This window comes from Cariama cristata, unplaced genomic scaffold, assembly GCF_000690535.1.
Source record: "Cariama cristata isolate BGI_N322 unplaced genomic scaffold, ASM69053v1 scaffold10588, whole genome shotgun sequence".
Lineage (NCBI taxonomy): Eukaryota > Metazoa > Chordata > Aves > Cariamiformes > Cariamidae > Cariama > Cariama cristata.
The window spans coordinates 109400-129560 of record NW_009633010.1 but is presented as its reverse complement, the minus strand read 5'-3'; the positions used below and the strand labels follow the sequence as shown (position 1 = coordinate 129560).

Sequence of the window (20161 nt, the reverse complement as noted above, 5' to 3'; positions counted from 1 at the left end):
TTCCTGCAATATTACTCTGCAAGGAGGAGAAGGGTAACCGTATTTTCTATTCCGCTGACAAGGTCTGTTACTTACTTCTATAATGCTCTTTAAAAAGTAGTCTTAATTTCTCTCTGCCTACACTTAGTCGCCATTAATGAAAAAGAAATTAGGAAGACTTAGGAAAAATCAGTTATTTATAAATTAATTTTGCCTTTGATTCCTATTTTGGGTCTCGTGTCCCCTGTTTTTTTCAAGACAACATAGCATGAAAAGTAGGTTTTGTTTATTACAAACTTTATTTATTGCAGTTTGCTTTAAAAACTCTTCTTGAAGGAAAAGAATCTGAATGCTGTTGTAAAATGATTATCAGAAACCAGATTAAATTTAAAAAATCATTTATCAAGCATGTTTTCCTAAAAATGTTTAAAACAATGAAAACATGCAGAATATTCAGTAGATAGGCAGAACTGCATCTTAGCATTACTCATGTCTGATTTTGCAAAATTAAATCTTAATGGATGTCAGCTGCCCAGCTTCACTGGTGAATTAAGTAGTTGTAAGTATAAATCAGTGAAGAATCTTGAGTGGTGTAGACTAATTTACACCAATGTGAACATTCAGTGTTCACACCAAACAAGTATAATATAGGAAGCTGCATAAAGAATGAACTAGAAAATAATTGCAAGATAAAGTCTTTGTTTTTGTAGATCTTTTGAAATATAAGACTAATCCCCAGGAATAAGAACGGTTAGAATTTATGAAACAAATTAAAAAGTTGGTTGCTACTTTTTATAAGGATAGTGGAAAGGTTATTGGTATTACTGCATGTATGTAAATTTAAGAAAACATTGGGTTCTTATTTTTTAGCAACACTTCTAAAAAATTTTTGTCATTAAGAGGCTTGTATTGCATGCTTAAATGTCTTGCTTTGGACTTAAAATTAGTGATAAGGAGTGCTCTTAGTAGTATAATTATTGTACATTAAAAATATTTTGAATTTCTTTAGGGATGTTGTAATTTTAGTTTGTTTAGGAGAAAAACCACTAATATAACTCTAAGTAGTCTAAAAAACCACCAGAATTTCAAATCTGTTCTGTGCTGGCAGCATGTATGTATCAGTTTCTGTGTTTTGCTTTGAAGTGATGAAGAAAGCATCACACATTCTGGTGTGAAGGGGGAGAGAAAATCTTGACAGAATCTGTAGGCATCTTCCTTGGTTTTGAATTAAACCTTTCCAACTCATTTTAAAGGAATGATACTTCTTTTGATATCTAGCTTTTAGATGGTAGTATATCACAGTATTTACTGGAAAAAAACCCACAGCAAATGTTTGTTTATTATTGGATGTCTGAAATAGTGGTCATTAAATAACAGTAACTCTCTGCACACTATAACCTTCTGTAGAACTTGTGCAATAAACATTGCAGAGTTACCTACGGTCTAATGTCCTGAGGTGTGCTTAGGTAACAGGAGGGAACAAAAAGACTACTACATATTTTTCAACCTGTGTCATCATAGTTTTATTTCTAACACAACTTAATATTGGATGTTTCTTTTTCAGGGTCTGAATCTCAGTCTCCAGATTCAGGTAAATAAAACACTGTCATTTATGCATCAGTGTAATACCATGTAAGTGGATGAATTATAACAATCTTCCATTTATTTGATTTCATTACTCTCTACATCCACATTATTTAAGGAAAGCACCACTGGAATTGTAATAATAATTGCAAGTGGTCAAGACCTCAAATTCATATCTCATTTGAAAGCACTATTTCCTATAACATAGTATATGTTGTCAGAAAATGAATTTTGTGGGAGAATACAGACTGGTAATTTGCCACCTTTAGCTTCACCAGCGCAAACTATTTCATTTTTAGTCCCTTACTGAGGATTGCAAGTTCTGCCCACCCCACTTAGCAGCCTGCTCACATAATGTGTTAGTTTTCCCAGCCTCTTATAATATTTTGTCTTCAAATCTCCCTCTATGTTTGGACAATGCCTTGAGGGCTTTTCAGCTCTAAGGATAGAGACAAAACATGGTTGGTTGGTTGGAAAATTGAAGTATCATTCAGATTTGGAAATAAGATGCATTATTGGAACAACTAATTGGATATTGTGGTGAAATTTGGTGAAACTGCCATGACCAATTACCTTTATGTGAGCTGGGATTTTTTTCAAAATCTGATGCAGCTGTGAAGTTCAAGAACCTAATCTGTGAAAGTACTTCAGCCTGCTTTATACAGGGGCTGAAGCACCAACCTCTGAAAAGGACTCCCAAGGTTAAAATCCATTGTCTGTATGAATGTTCTGGGGAGATATCAAACTGCTACCAGCAGTATTGTCAATGCTTGACTTTTCTAAATTTTAAAGATAAATATTTTGTAAAGTGGCAGCTTATAACTTCCATGGTGATAACGGCAGCAGTGTCAGTTGTGTAGTAGGTGAACTTTTCCACAGTTTGTTTAATAGCTGGGTTGCTATGATGATAGCAATATAGAGATCTACTAATCACAAAAAAATAGTTTTATTCTTTTTTCCTCACCAAAGCTTGGAGATCTTACGATGGAAGTAGAGAGACACTGAATGGAGATTCTAGCAGCTCATCTCTTACAGCAAAAGGTTTTAGGAGCGTGCGGCCAAATCTACAGGATAAAAAATCACCAACTCAGGTAAAACCGAACACAGCAAGTTTCATGCTTTGGCATTTATGTGTGGGTTATTCTTGGGGGATAGCACGTATCGATGGGCTATCTCTATGCAACATTGTCCTGATGTCTTCCAGATAGCGCAGATCCACCTGTTCATACGAGTTGTTGCAAATTGTTTTGCTGCATAGATAAAATATACTCCACACAGGATGCGTGCCTCCAGGTTAATTACCAGAAATTGCTTTCAATGAACAAGACAGCCAGCTAAATAAAAGTAGGTCATACACAAATAAAAGCTTTCTAGGAGTGTTCCCAGACTTCAAAGGGTATTAATATTTTACACTAGGAGAAATGCATTAGTCATCAAAATAGTATCTGAGGATAAATGTTTATTAATTATAAGGTAGACAATCTTTCTGCCTGTTTTGCAGAACAACATAATTAGAGCACGCTAAAAAAAAAAAAAAACACACTTAACTTGGAAACATACTTATCTATCCAAAAAAATCAACATACCATCAGTACTGTTCTCTGTTATTATTTTAATTCAAAGGTTTAAGAGGCTCTGTGTGTTCTATATATGTGTGTTACCCTTGAATAATAGCTTGTTATCTAAGGTCATGGAGTACATTTTGGAGATTACTTACATATCTGAGCAATTTCACAGTAATGGTTCTTATTCAGTGTAATAATTGTTTTTTTTAAAGAAAATGAAATGTTGTGGGCTCCCTTCTGATCCCAGTTTACTCTCAACAAATGGAACATCTGGCTTTCTAAACACAAGCTGTACAGCCCTGCACAGCAAAAGGTGGTGGGAACCTGACCAGTTCAGTTGTCCATTGAATTAAGCAATGTTGGGATGAAGCCCCTTAAGTTGCTAGTTCCTTTATTTAAAGATAAAAGTAAAACTGAGTTATATCTCCTGCTAACATTTAATTTCTTTCTGTTTCTTCTTCAATGTTATTTTGCTCTGTGTGGATGCTTTTGGCAAATAAGGCACCTCTGCCACCCCCTAGAAAAGAAAGTTTTCAGAAAGCAAGAGTAACTAATCACAAGAATGAAATTAATCTCGAGGCAGTAACAACTGATCCAGCTAAACACCTTCCCACAGATACTGCCTATTGCACTAATGAGAAGTCTGTCCAGAAGACAATGTCTTCTCAAATATCTAACACAAGTGTGTCCTATGCACAAAAAATCATTAAACCACTGACCTCAATCTCCAGTGCAGGCACAAGCACAGTAGCTGGTATTAGTACTAGTCTCCATCAAGGCCAAAGGCAACAGTCTCAAAAACGTAGGGTATCTACCCTGAAATTAACCCGGACACGTGACCCAGCAAGTAGCATTCATTGTAATACACAGCAACAGCTCAAGCCTGTTGAAGAACCAGTGTTTCCACAAAGGCCTGTCTCACCCACCTGTAACCCCGTGCCTGAGATACACACAGCATCTGTTTCCATTCAGATAGCTCCCATCCCTGACAATAGAGCAGAGCCTGAAATCCAAGAACATCCACCTAGTATTTCTCCAGACACTTCAAAGATGTCTTCAAAGGATTTGGGACAAAAGTCTACAGTTCTTCCTTCTTCACAGGCTGCAGAATGCCATGTGGTATATTTAATTTTTCCATCTTTTATTTTAGATCATTCATGAATCACTTAATAACTGTCTGTTTAGTTATACTTACATTATTAAAGTTAGACCTTGTGTTTTCTGGGTAAAACTACCTGTCACATAGATCAAAACAGAACTGAACAAAACCTGAAGTTTTTGGAGGAGTATTGAAAAAAAAAAAGAATTTAACCCAGCTGAGCTGGAAGGTAGACTTCTTTGTTCCTCTGTGACTTTATGGAGTGCAAATGCACAGTAGGAAATTAGTGAGTTGTAAGTCATGCATCTGCTTAAGTGGCTTTTCCTAGAGGGGGTTGCATTAAAGCATTATGCTTCTATAGGTGCTTTAAGGATCAAGTATGGATAGAAAAGGGATGGGTTGAGGAGGGTTCTAGAAATGCAGCTCTGCCAGTTTGCTAGGGCAACCAAAAAATATATTTTGTCAGTTGGCACTTTCTGCAAGGCTAGTCACTGCTATCTCTTATGTGTCCTGTACAATAGCACTTTTTGAAGAAAATGGATTGATAAAATCCTTTGTCAACCACCTCGACATGAAGCATCACAAGGCACTGAACTTTTAAGTCTCTCTGCTTCCCATATACCCTATGCTTACTGAGATGAAAATTCTTTAACTACATTGATCTCATCTAGGAGAAGCGGGAGTATCAGGCACACAGTATAGGTCCAGAGGAGTCTGGTCAGGGTTTATCGCCATTCAGAAAGTTACCGGGTCAAATAAAATAAGCTGGGAAGCGGTAAAGCAGCAGCAAACACACGCTAGGCAAAAGGAAAGCTCTGAATAAACATTCTCATTTCTACCTTGCTTTACCTAGTCACATTAAGATTTTTTTATTTCAAAAGTTAGTTATTCTAGTATATCTACCAATATACCAGCTTATCTGAGTTTGAAAACCCTTTGGTTGGAGGTAGGGATTGCTATAGGTCTAGGCTTACCTGCCTCAAAGCTTTGTCTGAGTGAGGATCCCATCATGGTGTATTTGTGTTTGTCTGGTTCTGCTGAAATCAGTGGGGCTACTCTGAAGTGAATACGGCACAATCTTGCAAACTTAAAGTCTGTTGACAGCCCTGTTGTCAATAGTAGTAACACATCTGCTCTCTCAGACTGTGGTTCTTTCAGAGCATCACGTTCAACCAGGTCTTTACTCTGGAAGCCACAAGCATCTGCATTAGCTACAGGATAGTTTTAGAAGTTGTAATACATCAATTCCCCTCTTCAATTCCCAGGTAAAAATTTTGATCAAAACAAAGCTCTGTGAAATTATATGGCAACAATTTGCAGTGCTCCTTTTGAATTGACTCAGTTAACAAATGGGAGCACCGAAGAATTAATCACGTTTGTCCCTTTCAAGATTAGAGACAAAACTGTCATCTTAAACCCTTCTATTAGGCTACATAAAATGTAGAATATTTTGATAAAAACAAATTGCTTTACCCTTGAGAAGAACCAGTTTGCTACTCAGTGATTTTTGTCAAGTGGAACAAGTCAGTTCAAGCAAAAGCCACAGTAAAGAAATCGTGTCAGAAACAGTAATGTAGGCTGAGCATGGACTTTTTCTGATCGGTAGGGTAGGTATGAAGATTACAGGAAGCAGGCTGTCAAGCCTTTTAAATATGGGCATCAAGGGATATGGTCAGACAGTAAAACAGGTATAGGTGTGGCCAATACAACTTATGGGTCTATATTTTTGTTTCACTTAAAAATAGTTGTTCGGCCTGTTAGCAACATGATACATTATATATGCTCAGACAAATTGAAGTGTCTGTCAAACAGAAAGTAGTTTTATGACAGCTAACAAGAATTAGGGGAAATACCTTTTTTATGATCCAGAATAATACTCAAACTCTAATCAGAATGACTAAAAATAGTTTATCTTCTAGCTACTTTTTTTAGAATTTTAAAAGTCAAAACATGTTTTGCAGTTTCTTTCTATTTTAGAATCTCTTTTAGTTTCACTATGAGCTGACAAGAGTCAGAAAAGTAGCTGTGACTTGTTTGGCAATTCTACACTTATTTTTCTGCCTTCTCTTTGGTTTCAGTGTGTGGGAAGAATGATCAGAAATTTGGCAACTGGGTTTCTTTGAATAAAATGATAAAAATTTCAGTTGATCACAGGGTTCATTAGGGAATGTAGCCATCTTTTCAAACTGCATCCATTTATTGAGGTCTTGCCTGAAAAATTCAGCTGACATCCTCCCTGATGTTCAACTTAGAAATAAATTCTAAACATTAGTATGAAGAGGTGTATGTGGCATCACTGTCAAGTCATGGAGCCAATGGGTTTTGCTAGCTCTGTGTTAAAATACATACCTAAAACTAGAGTACAAATCAGCACGTGAGGTGGTGTAAAATTCTGCATCAAGTGAGGTCCCAAAGACAAGATACCATGGGCTACAGTTAGAAATAAAGGCTACAGCTATGTATCTAAGAAGATTTCTTTTCTGACTCAGATCTCTGGTTGAAATCTTGGAACTGTTCTAACAAATGCCAAAAATTATGATCCCCTTTAGCGCTCTATCTCATGGTAATTACAAAGTTCACAATTTCTCTTACATAGACAAATTAACGTTCAGGGTACTATATTTGATAGTACTTTAATTTTTACAATTGTTTTAGATCTGAAAACTCTACAGGACTTTGTACACCAGTTAAAATACTTTTGTATATGCAGATCATAGGTTGTTATGTTAAGCTGTATCCTCTTAGGGCTGCTCTCAGACTGTGGATTAGGCCCACCAGCAATGTTCAAAGCTGCCACAGAAACTCTCAAAAAACAAATACATTTAGAAAGGTGCTGTAAAAACAAACAACTCTCCCTCTGTATCTGGGTTTATGTGTGTGGAGGACAATGAGGTAAGATCGGCTAATCAACACTCCTTAAGAGGTTGTAAATGAGAAATACTGTCCATGTGTGGGTATCTTTGTATGTAGGGAACATGTACAACTATATTATGTCACAAAGCATGGAAAAGTACAGCCAAGAGAGCTTTTACGGTCCAAGTTCAGGTACAACAGTTTCACAGTATTTTTTAATGTAGCTTGTTATGTTTGTGCTCCTGTTTGCACTTCATTTCAGAGTTAGGAGCAAGCAGAAGTGTAGTATGACTCACCAAGTGACATTTTGTAAACTCCTTAAAAGTATATGTGAAAAGAGAGGCATTCAAGTTACTCAGTATTATTTTTTTTACATTATTACAGTCTCAAGAGATCTGCTGCTCTGTACTATACTGCAGATACAGGAGAAATAATCTAATCTATTTCAACAGAGAAATTACCATTTGTTAGTATGAGACTGATGGAGGTAAATTCTGTTGTCCAAATTTCTTATAAGAAAAAGTTCTAAACTGATGAAGAATTCTGAGCTGCATCTGCTGAAATTCTGGTATTTTTATGTTCATTTTGTTCCTGGGTTCATAAGTGTCCTCTTGTTCTAGACACTGCTCTCAGTTTTAAAACTGAGGATGCAAAGCATTTGTCCTGTTTGTTTGAATTCCACAAATAAGGGAACACTTGGTTTAGTCCTGGTGTCCTAGAGGAAGGAAAACTACTATACTAGATGTTTATGAAAGTGTTTCTTTTCCCAGCCTTATAGCTGTGGACAAGTGAATCAAGGAAAATAAGCCTGGAATTCAAAAAATTGTTTCTGAATTGGTTTATCTAGTACATTACTGTTTGTTAGGCATTGACAATACATTGAGTGATGTAGAAGGGCGAGAAAACAGGTTTCAGTGTTTTGGGGACAGACAGCAAGCAAAGAAAATCGAGCACATACTTTTCCTTTTAAGTTCTGTATCACTAATGTGGTTTTGCACGAGGGCTGAACTCCACTTCTTATACTGAGTTTAGAATAAGAGGGCTAGGTAATAAAAAAGGGCACAGGAATATAAGTTGCAGCATCAGTTGGAGATTTTGACATCAGCTTTTAACAAATAAAGAGGTATTTTTACCCATTTGTGCAAGCGTATGGGTGTAATTTGATTGTTGACTACTAAACTCTGCTATGTATTAACAAAATGAGTTGATTCACTTATCTCTGAGTCTCCTTATCTGTGTCTTGACTGTTGAAGCAAGGCCAGCACTTTGGTGTCATTGGTAATCTCACACCACTCCCCACAAATCTTGTGTTAAAATGATAGATGACTGGTTTTGAAACCCATACTAGGGTCACATGTCTATTGCATGTGAATTGGGTAGCAGCTGTGTTCTTCAGGCCTGACATTTTACTATTTGATGGAAAATGAACATTTCTAAGGACCAGCAGAAAGCTGCACTTGAGACCTTCAATTCACTTTAAGACTGTGATGACATTTCTCTCTTTCTCTGAGGCGTTGCTCCACAATCCAAGATAATTATGTAGTCTAACTGGGTTTTCATCATTCTAATTGATTAAGTACTTGTTTGGCATTTAATCCCCCTGACTTCTGCTAGCGTTTCTTGCGCTACAACAATAAGAAAGCTAACCTGAAGCACGCTGAATGGAACTGGTATTAAAAGTTTTCTGGAACGCATTCAGCCTTGTCCTTCTCACATTTTTCACAGTGATTAAAAATATGAATTAGTAGTAGCCAAACATATCTGTTTAGAGTTTACCAACACTCCATGTTTATTTACATGGTATAATCAGGTTTTTTAAATAATGCCGTTTAAATCACCGTTTCAGGCACTTTTTCCCAGAGTGATGGTTGTACCTATGACAGAATTCTAGAACCAGGCAGAATATTCAAGTTTTACTTTACAAAGCTGAGACTTCATGTTGGGAATCAATACCTAGAATTGCTGCATTCCTTCTACCCATGTTGTAAGAGTGATAACTTTATATCCTTTTTAAGAATTTGGCTTGATGAAATCAGCTATTATTTACCAAACACAATGAATGTAGTTCTTTAAGAACTCAATTTCGCTAGCTCTCTGGATGCACCCTGAATAACTGTTCTTGTGTTGTCCATCCCTTCTTTTCTCAAGCATGCAGGCAATCTTCTCAGTTCGAAGCCAGAAGGCTTACTAGATTTCTCAAGTCTCCAAAATTTTCAGTTATTTTAACAATTTAGAGATAAATTTACATATTTTGGCTCAGTCACATGTAACTTTTCTTCTGGGGTTGCTGAGTGGATGTCTGGTCTCAAGAACTTCAGAGTTTCGTACTGACTCTGCCTCATAATTGCATTATGATCTGGCTCATGTCTCTTGCTGGAGATCTTGAATTATGACATGGATGATGAAATTCATCATGAATGATGGTTCTGTGAAGGTGAAATTACTGTTTCTTATATGTGTACGTAAATGCAGACATCTTAAACCCCCGATATACTATGCTGTGTAACTGGCTGTTTCACATCTGCATATGATTGCTTTTCATGAAATTATTTTAATAGTATTCCATTGTTCTTTCGAAGTTTCTGTTGGCAAATTAGTTATCTCTAAAATTAATGTTTCCTTTTACAGTCATACACTCAGTTATTGATTTTCTGATTAAGAAGTAATCTGTTCAGATTTACTCTATGGAAAGATTTTCTTTTTTTTTCAGTTGTAGCTTTGAAACTTTGCTGTGAATAAGATTTGAATTTTAAGCTGTTTGACTAAGTTTCTTCCCAGTTTTAACTGCAGATTTTAACAGCATTTTCTGGCTATTTTGTGTACCTCAGAGGTCCAGTAGTGCCAAAATGTTCTTTTGAACCATTTGGAACAAGTGATGGATATCTGTTCACATGCTTAAGATTCTTTTCTGAAATGCTTATTCATAGAGATGGTCCCATTGACCTCAGTAAGGTTATTTGTGTAAATTCCAGTTCATCTCAGCAAGAATTATGGAAGTGGACCCCCAGTGACCTCTCATAAGTAGCACAGTCTGGGTTGTGTTCCAAGTCTTCCATAAGGACTTTAGAAGATATTTTCAGATTTTGGATTAAAATGCCAAAATGGCATTTTAATCTGATGGCTTGAAACATTTTTTGAATTATTAAAGACATCTGTATCTGCCTATTCCAAGCATAGGAAATAACCATAATAATATTGGTAACAATGTGATATCTATGAGTAAATGTTGCTTTTCTAAGTAGTAATTACTGTGTATGGTGTCTTACTGTCCTATATTTTACATAAAGTTAAACTCCCGAACACTCTTTTCAGCTATTCCAGAGTTCCTCAGCTCTATCAACTGAAACCATTAGTGCTGAAGTAGGCAGCATTTTGACATACTTCCGGAATTGATTGAAAACTTGTGGCTAATAGGCAGTATAGGATTTGTGCAGCTGTTTAAGAAAGACTGGATGCCAACACGCTTTTCATGTATCTTTAATTCAAAAAGTTGCAGATGCAAAAAGCCAGTTTCAGGACTTGTTTGAACCCAGTGTCCTGCGACTGATTTGAAATAACAGAATATAAAGCTCATACATTGTGTGGGAGTTTTCAGAAGCACTCTCATGAGGACATTCCCTTATACTTGTAAGGAATTATGCTGAAACCAAACAACTAGTGTGTTTTGTTTCAGTACGAAGTCATCCCTGTCCTGTTCTTGTCCTCCCCATCTTTGTCGTCTCATATTTATACCAGTTACCCTAACAATCCTTGTGTCCTCCAATGTCTAAAAGGCTCCTATGCGTACACCTGATCTGGTAGGCTGGCAGGGTGCTTCCAGGGTGCTTGGAAATTCTAAGATGATCCAAACGTTTTTATTAGAGAGGCAGTGGAGAAGATGTATTCAGTCACAAGAGGCAGAAAAGTCCACAACCTATTGCTTGCAGATCATATGAACATTCAATATTAGTGTTTCCATTTAGCTTGCAGTCCTGCCCATCTGTATATTACAGTTAATTTCAAAATGATACCTGTCCTTTGACAAAAAAAGAGAGCAACATTTACAGAGATCAGACTTGCAGATCCTTTTTTCCTTTTACAAACAAACTGAACATGACATTCTCTAGCCTCGTAATTACGTAAAGAATAAAATAGCATGAACCTTCTCGATGTGCAACTGAGATTGTTAATATATGCAGTACATTGCGAATATTCATCCCCAGCACACTATGGTTTCTGGCATTGCTTCCACTAGTATTTGATGCATTCATTTCATGTTTTCCTACTTTAATATAGAGCGTGGTTGATTTATTTCCTAATCCATGTGAATGCGAACTTCCTCGGGCTGCTGAAAAACTGACGCTTTTGTGATTCTCCTACACACAGCAAGAGGCAAAAGGAAAAGTTTTTTATTCATTTGGTAATCTGTTTCTTTTCTTATTTTTTTTCCTCAAATCTCAGCTTGGAAACCAGAAAGTAACTGCCCCTGTGATGGAGGTAAATGCTTCACAGACACACAGACAAACAGCAACAGAAGCTTCTCCACTGCCTCTTCCTCCTCCTGTGGTACCAGTTAACCGAGCCTCTTTCTCACCAGACAGTGGCACCCATCTAGTACCATATTCTTTGCCAACGCTTGATGATTTTTTGCCTTCACGCTTTTATAAAACCCCAGCCCTTTCACAATTTTCATATAAATGCCCATACCTAGCTTCTGAAAGTATTATCCACAGGAACGAAACAGCCTCTGTAAGCACAGATTCTGCCATGAGCGAGTGCTCCTCCCGCACAGTGAGTGAGTCCTCCACAGCCATTCTAGATGAGCTGCAGACTTGTAGCTATGATCCTACTGACTGCTCTGAAACACCTTCCCCAACCTTGAGCCAGATGTCTGCTGTGTCAGATGGCACCACCTTAACCAACACTGCTGCCACTTCTCATGTAATTATGCTTCCTTTTTTCCTCCTCCATTTTGTTCAAACAGGTTGTCAGAGGGGATAAGAGTTCAGACTTGTCTGTTACCCTGTTACAAGGACAAGTATTCTGTTTGTAGTTTGCTGTGTTTGCAGTCTGACAGTATGTTTTGCAACTGTTGTTTAAAAAATATGATTGGCATAGCAGATTTGGTAATAGGAAAATGATACTAGGTTGTTGCACAGTTGTATGGTCAGCTAAGATGTATCAAACACTGTGCTTAAAATAAATGAAAGTACCTTTGATAAGTATCTGCTCCAAATGCATTAAAAGCAAGCAATCTGTAGAGTTTGAAGAGATTTGTTTAAAATGTTGTTAGCAACGTACAGGTTGTGGAGTTTGTAGCCTCTGGACAACCACCATTTTTAGTTTATACTGAGGTACAGGTTTCAATAATATAACTTGTAAATCTGTAGTAAATGTTGGCAATATTTAACGCAGTTTTTTCCTCAGCCATGACCACTGACTGCATGACACTGTTTTTCTCTCCCCTAACTAACCTTTTCCTCTCCTAAGCACAGTTTCTTACAGGAGTGAACTTCATAAATAATCTTGTAGTACCCAAGTGTCCTGCTACTTTTCTCTTGGTTAAGTCCAGGAAAAAAAACAGCGTGTGATTAGGTATTTTATGTATACATTTGCTTTTCTGTACCTTACTACACTCATATATGGGTAGAAAGAAGGTATGGAATTTGGGTCAAATCCAGATCACTTCTTATTTCTTTTGAGATTATCTGCATGATTAAAATAAGTCAGAACAAAGCCTTCATTTACATTGAGCAATTTGTTGCTGAATTACAAAACAGAGAGATGTTCCGAGACTAAAGTTTTACTGGGTCACAACAGTGTTCAAACTTTGTACAAATACTTCAGCATGCTATCATTTTCAAGTCTGAGAAGAACAAATTGTATATATTTTTCAAGTTTCATGTGCATTCTATAAAATGTATTTTGAGCCCAAACTTACAGAGTCACCTGGAAAGTCAACGATCTGTTGGCAGTGCTCTGGATGCTGTTAAAAAAAAATAACGTTAATAACAGGCATGTAAAAGCTGTCATTCCTAACTCTTGCAACACAGCTCTGAAACTTTTTTTGGTGAGACTCAGTAGTGTGAATGTGCATACAGCCCAGTAGTTGTAAGCAAAGATACCATAATCAATATAGACTGGTATGTGTAAATAAGGCACAATCACTACATGACCATTTACGAGCTACGGGAAGCATGGAACACTTGTATTTTCTTCTAACCTACTTCTAAAATAATCAGCTAACTGTATGTTTTCTTTGAGCACCATTTTTGTAAGCTAAAGTGAATAGTCCTCCGTTCTTTCCTTTTTTGGGTAGTCTCCCTGTTAGAGGGATATGTTACGGTCAGGTCTGACCACTACTTTCTCTCTATAGACATAGCAGGGATGAGCATTAACAATTGTTCACCATTAATGGACAAAGAGAAAGGATGAGTCTCCCACCAAAGGACAAAAATGCCCAAGCAATCCTAAGAGCTCCACAGAAATTAAACTGCTGGCAAGACCCACCTCTGCAGTGTAGAAAAGTCTTCATCTCCCATCCTCTGTGGAGTAGGGCCAGGTGACTATGGATGTATCTGCGAAATGAGAAAACGATGGGGAAGCTGATGGCACACACAGGTGTGCTGCTAGTGGCTCTACTCTTGTCATGATCTTCATTCTCAGAAGAGGCTCCTCTTGGTTTTGTAGATGAAAACCGCTGAGAGAACAATAAAAGTAATACAGGATTGTGCCATCCAGCACTGCGCCTGCATAAGATCGAACCATGCTTTCAAACACATTATGTCCATGTTGGGGATGTGTGTTTATTCTTGAGGTCCTTAATTGACAGCTTAGGCAAAAAGATTTTTACAGTGGATCTTTGAGAAGAAACAGCATCAGGAAGAGCTGAATCAACAAAATTGTAAAATGTTCCAGGCAAAAGGCAGAGCTGAACATAAAACTGTGGTTAATTGACCATACTTTTAGTCACAGATTACAACTTCTTTGAAAACTTGAAGTATGAGAATTGTAATTCTTATTTGGGCTTATGCTTAGAATTGGAGTTAAAATCAGAGAACGGCTGGTTTTGGAAGCTCTTCTTTCTGATTCTATTCCAATTATGAACATTTCCCTTATAAAGTAATTTTCATGGGTTCTTTTTGTTGATATAGTTTAAAATTGTGGAATCTAATGGAAACTTGGAAATAGAAGTAAACATTAGATTTTTGCCTTTTCCCAAGTTCTGGGACTGTCTCTGGCTTCAAGAATTGATCCTGAATATTTTAAGCCTAATTCAGTATCTTGAGGCCGGGCTGTGCTGTGTGGCACCGTTGCACAAAGCTGCGCAGACATCCATAATGTTTTTGCTGCCTGCCTCAGCAGAGAGGTTAGAAAGCAGCTCCAGTCCCAAATAGATGTTTTTATCTGCTCTGATTCAGAAGCCCCAGAGAGCTGCTTTTTCTGATGCCCAGGAAAATTAAAGGAAGTTTAAACCTGGTACCTAGGAGGAATCTTTACAAGAGTTTAATTACCTAGCAGCAAAAGTAGGTGGCTCTGCTAGCGGTGGAGCACAGGTAAAGTGTACTGGAGAAAAAAATAAATGAAGGAGGTTAGGGAAATGAACAACATGAGAGAGGTGATTATCTTCCCAATAAGCTGCAAAATAGGTGCATTTTTGGTGAAATAGTTCTTTTTTGTATCATCTTTTTTTCCCACAAAGGAGGTTACCTAGGAAAGTAAAAGGTCTGATTCATGAATAGGCATCTTAAAGATTTCAGTTCCTTCTAAAATCTGGGAACAAACTCTGCCACCTGGAACTAAAGCATCACAGTCTCAGATTGAAATGTCAGTAGCTCCCAAATGATTCCAAGGGCAGGAAGGGCCCTTGGAACTTGAAACGTGGCAGAACTGTCTTTTATAGCTAACCCTCTCACCAGTGCAAGATGCATCAGATAAATGCAATAGCCGCCCTCAGAGAAACTTTCCTCAGAGAACGTCATTAGGAACTAAGAAATGATAGCTGAGCTAATATCCTCTCTAAAAGCTTTAGAAGCAAACCCAAAAAACTCATATATGGACATACCATATATACATTTATGACTGATGTCCGTCAGCTACTTCTGTGGATCCTATTTTAATAATAATTTTCATAATATAATATTCATAATATTTCAAACTACTTGGTGTAAGAGCCTTACTGTCAACCTAGCTATTTGGTAAAGCCCATCACAGGAATATCTTAATTTTTGGTTACAGAAATTCATAGGAGTAGCTTTCCAGTCTACAAAGAGCTCACACTAGTTCTGCTCCTCCCTTCAGAGAAGCAAAAGCCATAGTAAATGAGGAAGAAGGTATAAGGTTCTGGACATAATTGCACCCTGCCTTCCCGAGAAACAAGCTTTCCCAAAAAGACAATATGCAGGAAAAGAGAATGGGTGAACCCCTGAAGTAGGGTAGAGATGGCTGGCCTCATCTGGGAACCTCATCTGAAAACATGGCTCTGTACCTCTTGAAATGCTATCTTTGAGCTCATGCAGCTTTTGTATTCTTACAGCTCCAGGTTCTTTTGGAGGGGGGCATGGTGTGAGAAAAGCCCACTTAGTTTACATTTTGGTTCCTGACTTTAGTAAGAGAGGAAACATTTAAACGTAACAGTTTTAATGGAGACATCACCACAACACAAACTTTTTCAGCTCCATTCTGAAAACAGGCATCCTTAAAATGAGAAACCTCTGAATGCATCTAAGTCCCATGATGTCTGCATCAGAGCCAGAATTTGTTTTGCTCTCTTAGCTATCGGAGACCAAGATGTTCAAAATTTCAAAGCAAATCAGTAACCTCCAAAATACAAATGTATACAAGCAGTTATGAACCATTTCATTTATAAAAGTAAAAGTAATAGGCCTTTTAGTAAGTTTTTTACTTACGCTTTGCTGCTTCAGATAGAATCATGTTTTATATTTACAGCATGATTTAGTTCTCTTTTGTTGTATAAAATTGAGCCAAGTTTGTAGCGTTTCTGATTTTGTTTAGATTTGAAGACAAGTTCTGCATTAAGAGAGATGTTACAGAGAGCTTCCCTTCCTTTGCTGCTGAAATATTCGCTCCCCTCTCATTTCATTCAATGTTTTCTCAATATCTCTGTTTCGATCTGTGCATTACAGCCCATAAAAGTGCTACAGCCCAGGTGTGGGGACTCTAAACCTGGGGGCAGGGAAGCAGATTGTTTCACAAGTACCTCTTGTGACTAAAGTCTAAATGGCTTGTGATGCTGCTGTTCTGCCAGTTTACTTAGCTTTCCCACGTTATTTATTTGATTTTATTCCATTGTTTTGTGGTTGTGGTTTTTTTATTGGTGCTATTTATTTTTATTGTGATAAACTACATATCAGCATCCCATAGTGACTCCAGCTGGCTTCCATTTTTTAAAGCAGCTTTGGCTCACTCTCTTCAGCTAGTCTTAATGAGACTTTTCCCTTCAGTCTGCACAGAAGTTCCCATTAATATCAATAGGGCTTGAGCATGTGCATGAAGGGAATATGTCTCTTGGAGTGGGTGATCTGTGGCAGGCAGCCTTTGTCACACCACGAGAGGAACTTTTACTGCCACCTTCATTTTATATTGCTGTCGGACCTCTGCAGAACTTGTTTGTGCCATCTTCGTTGCCTTGACCATGGTCTTTCTGTCACCTTCCTATGACTTCAGCATGCTTCACAGACAGCACCTACAGAGAGAAGAGGGGAGGTACAAGGTATATAAGGAACACAATTCTGCTCCCCTTGTGATGAGTTTTGTGTTTCAGTGAATGCAGATGCCGTTATGGCTAGGTACCTGACAACTGGTAATTGTTGTGTGGATGGCAGTCTTGCATCACCCTTTGTTTGGGATGGCAGTCGGAGGGCTTTGTGTGTATTTTAATGGGATATTGTTTTGTTTTTCTCAGGCTCAGATCACAGTGAATGGGAACTCTGGCACTGCTGCCAGCCCAGTGAGTCACTTTCAAAGGCCTTTTTCCCCTTCTTCAGCTTACCCTCCACCAGCTTCGCTCAATTCCAACGTTGTTATCATGCAGCATGGCAGGATGATGGGTAAGCCTCACACAGAATGTTTGCTTTATACATTACGCAACATGTTGCAATTCATGTGGCAAAGACTATAAACAATTGCAGAATACTTCACATCCATAATGAAGGTATTGTCTATTCATCTACCTTGGGAAGTAAATGCAAGAAAAAAAAGCATTTATTGTTAGATACAGTAGTGATCCTGAACTGGAGTTGCTATTAAGAGTGACCTCTTGCTACCTTTCTACTAGCTTTACCAATGAAAAAGCATATGTCAAAACAGCTCCAGCTCTGCAGCCCCTTCAGATTTTGCCTTCTTTAAGAAACCGAGGGCTAACTTTGTACAGTGCTTCTCCCCACAACTTCCCTAATCTTCAGTAGAAATAGTGCCAGCGAAGGGAGGGGCTCTGGGCTTTAAAACACATTAAGCCATGTCAATCTATAATTTGTTCATTTTTTTGTATGTAGGGCATTGTTCATTTTTCTTTAAAAGTACACCATCAACCTTAGAAAGGCACTTTCCCAGTATAATCGAGTTTTGCCAGAACAATTATTTGCTTGCTGCTTTTTCTATCAGTGTTTTGCATATTCAGATAAGACTACGCATGCAAAATAATTCGAATGTGATCCTGGAGTTTACTCCTTTGTTGTGCATACGGGGAGATTAGATGGCAGTTCTCGGTCTGAGACTTATGGCTTAGACAAATGCTGCTATCCCTATCATAGTGATAAGTACAAAAACTCTATACGTGGGTTTCTTTACATCTCAGAATTCTAGATTCTTTGATCCCCTCCAGTTTGCTGATCTAAAGGCCTATCAATTCTGTTGTAGATGTATCTGAAATAAGCGTTTTCCCATGACTTTAACTCTTGTATAATGCTGAAGTTCTGTGTTTCACAGTAACAGCCTGATTTAATTCTCCTTGCTTATGTAAAAATCCCACTGATGGCCTCTGTTTGAGGCCTATGAAGAATGAAGGATCAAATCCAAAATGTTTTCTAAATTTAACATCGTGCATTTTGGGAAAAAGGCCCAAATATTCAGACGTTTGCCACGCAGAGTTGCCCCTCGCCATATATGTGTAGCACTGGATTATTTACAGGATTTCAAACTTGAGTAAACATCTGAAACAGCCATGCCAAAGCCAGCTCTCTGCAGTAGGAACAAGCAGAAATATTGATATTAAAATTTGAGCTTTCAGTCACCAGACCTCCTTTTGCTGATTTATATTACAATTCAAATATTTTGCTGCAGGAGAATCAACAGATGCTGGTGTCACATGAAAGGCAATTGTAATCTTCACCAGTAGTGTTAGAATGTTTATTTTTACTCCCTACACTCATTTATCCTGCAGTGGAAACATCTCACAAGTACTGTACCTGCTCTTCCAAAAAAAGATGCTTTGTCATAGCAGCCCACTAATTTACTGAAACACACTGCCTGAAGGAGTAGGGCTCTTTTTCCTGCATACAGGAAAGAAGTACATCGTCTGCAGCAGTACACATTTTCACATGACACATCCCAGCAGTGAGGTGTTTTTTGTTAAATAAATTACTCTGAATTTTAGAGGGAAATGGTAATAGTGATGTATTAATTTCATTAATTATAAAGGAAGATTTGAGGGAGAGGGGTAGAAATATTGCAGGTTACCACAAACCAGTAGCAGCCTGCCCAGTTCACCTAAAGTACTCTGGGTGGATCATCAGATTGTTCTACAGATGCCAAGTTACCGAGATCTATTTTTATGGATTATATGCAGAGGCACTTAAGCATACCAACATAACTTTAAGGGCTAAAAATGGTATGTCAGAATTGTTTGTTAAAAACATTCATGCACTGAAACCTAATGTTTCTAAACACATAGCTTGTAGTCTTTGTGGAGGGCTGTTTGGAGCCTGCTGCTGTGCCTACAGAACAGCAAGTTTCTATAGTTTGCTAGACTTGGGCAGGGTGGGGAGAAGTTTTGAAATTATATTGCTAGTTTCAAGGAATGGATAGGAAAGGTGCGAGACTTTGATTTATTGGAAAAAGGCTGCTGCTGTTATTTCTCAACAGGTTTTGCTGGGTTTGGGGGGGCAGGGCGGGGTTGGTTTGTGTTTGGTTTTGTTGTGGGTTTTTTTATGAGCAAGATGCTGTGAAAAAGTACCTCTAATGTAAGAAGATCTGAGTTGAATAGTCTGGTCCCTAAGTAAGTTTGTAATTCTGTTAATGTAATATTAAGTAGGGCAAAGCCCCAAATAAGATGGGGGCGGGGGGGGAGGTGAGTGTTGTGTATCCATGTGGTTAAGGTTGGTGTCAGTCTTTGTACAGCATACTGAAATGGGGGAGCGTGTTATAACTGCCAAGTATGATTATTGTATCATTATACAATATTCTGTCATGTTATCTTTACAGAGTCCACAGAGACATACTCACAGCATGTTCAGGCTGTTGGCAGCACCACCACCACCAGTACAATACCAATCTGTAGATCCTCAGAAGAAGAAAAAAAAATTACAGTCATTAAGGCTCCACATTATGCAGGGATTGGCCCGGTAGATGAATCTGGAATCCCTACAGCAATTAGAACGGTAGGAAATTCTGGGGAATCTCTGTATGAACTCGTACAATGAATTGATTGTTGGTAATGGGTTTTTCACATTCTTCCAGTCTTATATAATGTGGAATACAGTGTGCGTAATCAGCGAGCTCATGAATATAATATTGTGTGTTGACGGAAAAGGAGAATGCTGATGGGAGCATAATTGGGCAACCTCATGTTTTTAGTTTTTAATTAGAAGTAGCCAAAACTTTGTGTCTCTTTCTTGCTTCTCTTGTAGTTCTTGCCTTTTGGAGTTACGCAGTATTTTCATTTGTTATTTCTAAAATAAAGTTTATACGTACTATATATATGCATGCATGCAAGTATACATACGTGCGTATATATAAAAATCTCATACTCCTGCGTTTTTGGGCGCAGTGGTTCTCATGTCATCAGAGTAGTGTAGAAATGAATAGTTTTGTTCTGATAATAATCTAAGTGAGTAGCGTTTTCGCAGAAGTGCAATATATAATC

General features: G+C 37.8%; 1 protein-coding gene across 1 annotated transcript in view; it reads left to right on the top strand.

The window, feature by feature from the left end:
• SORBS2 (sorbin and SH3 domain containing 2) overlaps positions 1 to 20161 on the top strand; it is an 84300-nt gene that overhangs the window by 7892 nt on the left and 56247 nt on the right. Inside the window, exons 3-6 of the mRNA XM_009706585.1 lie at positions 1544 to 1570; positions 2533 to 2654; positions 16985 to 17129; positions 19501 to 19676. Coding sequence (XP_009704887.1) covers positions 1544 to 1570; positions 2533 to 2654; positions 16985 to 17129; positions 19501 to 19676 — 470 coding nt within the window. The remainder of the gene's footprint in view (positions 1 to 1543; positions 1571 to 2532; positions 2655 to 16984; positions 17130 to 19500; positions 19677 to 20161) is intronic.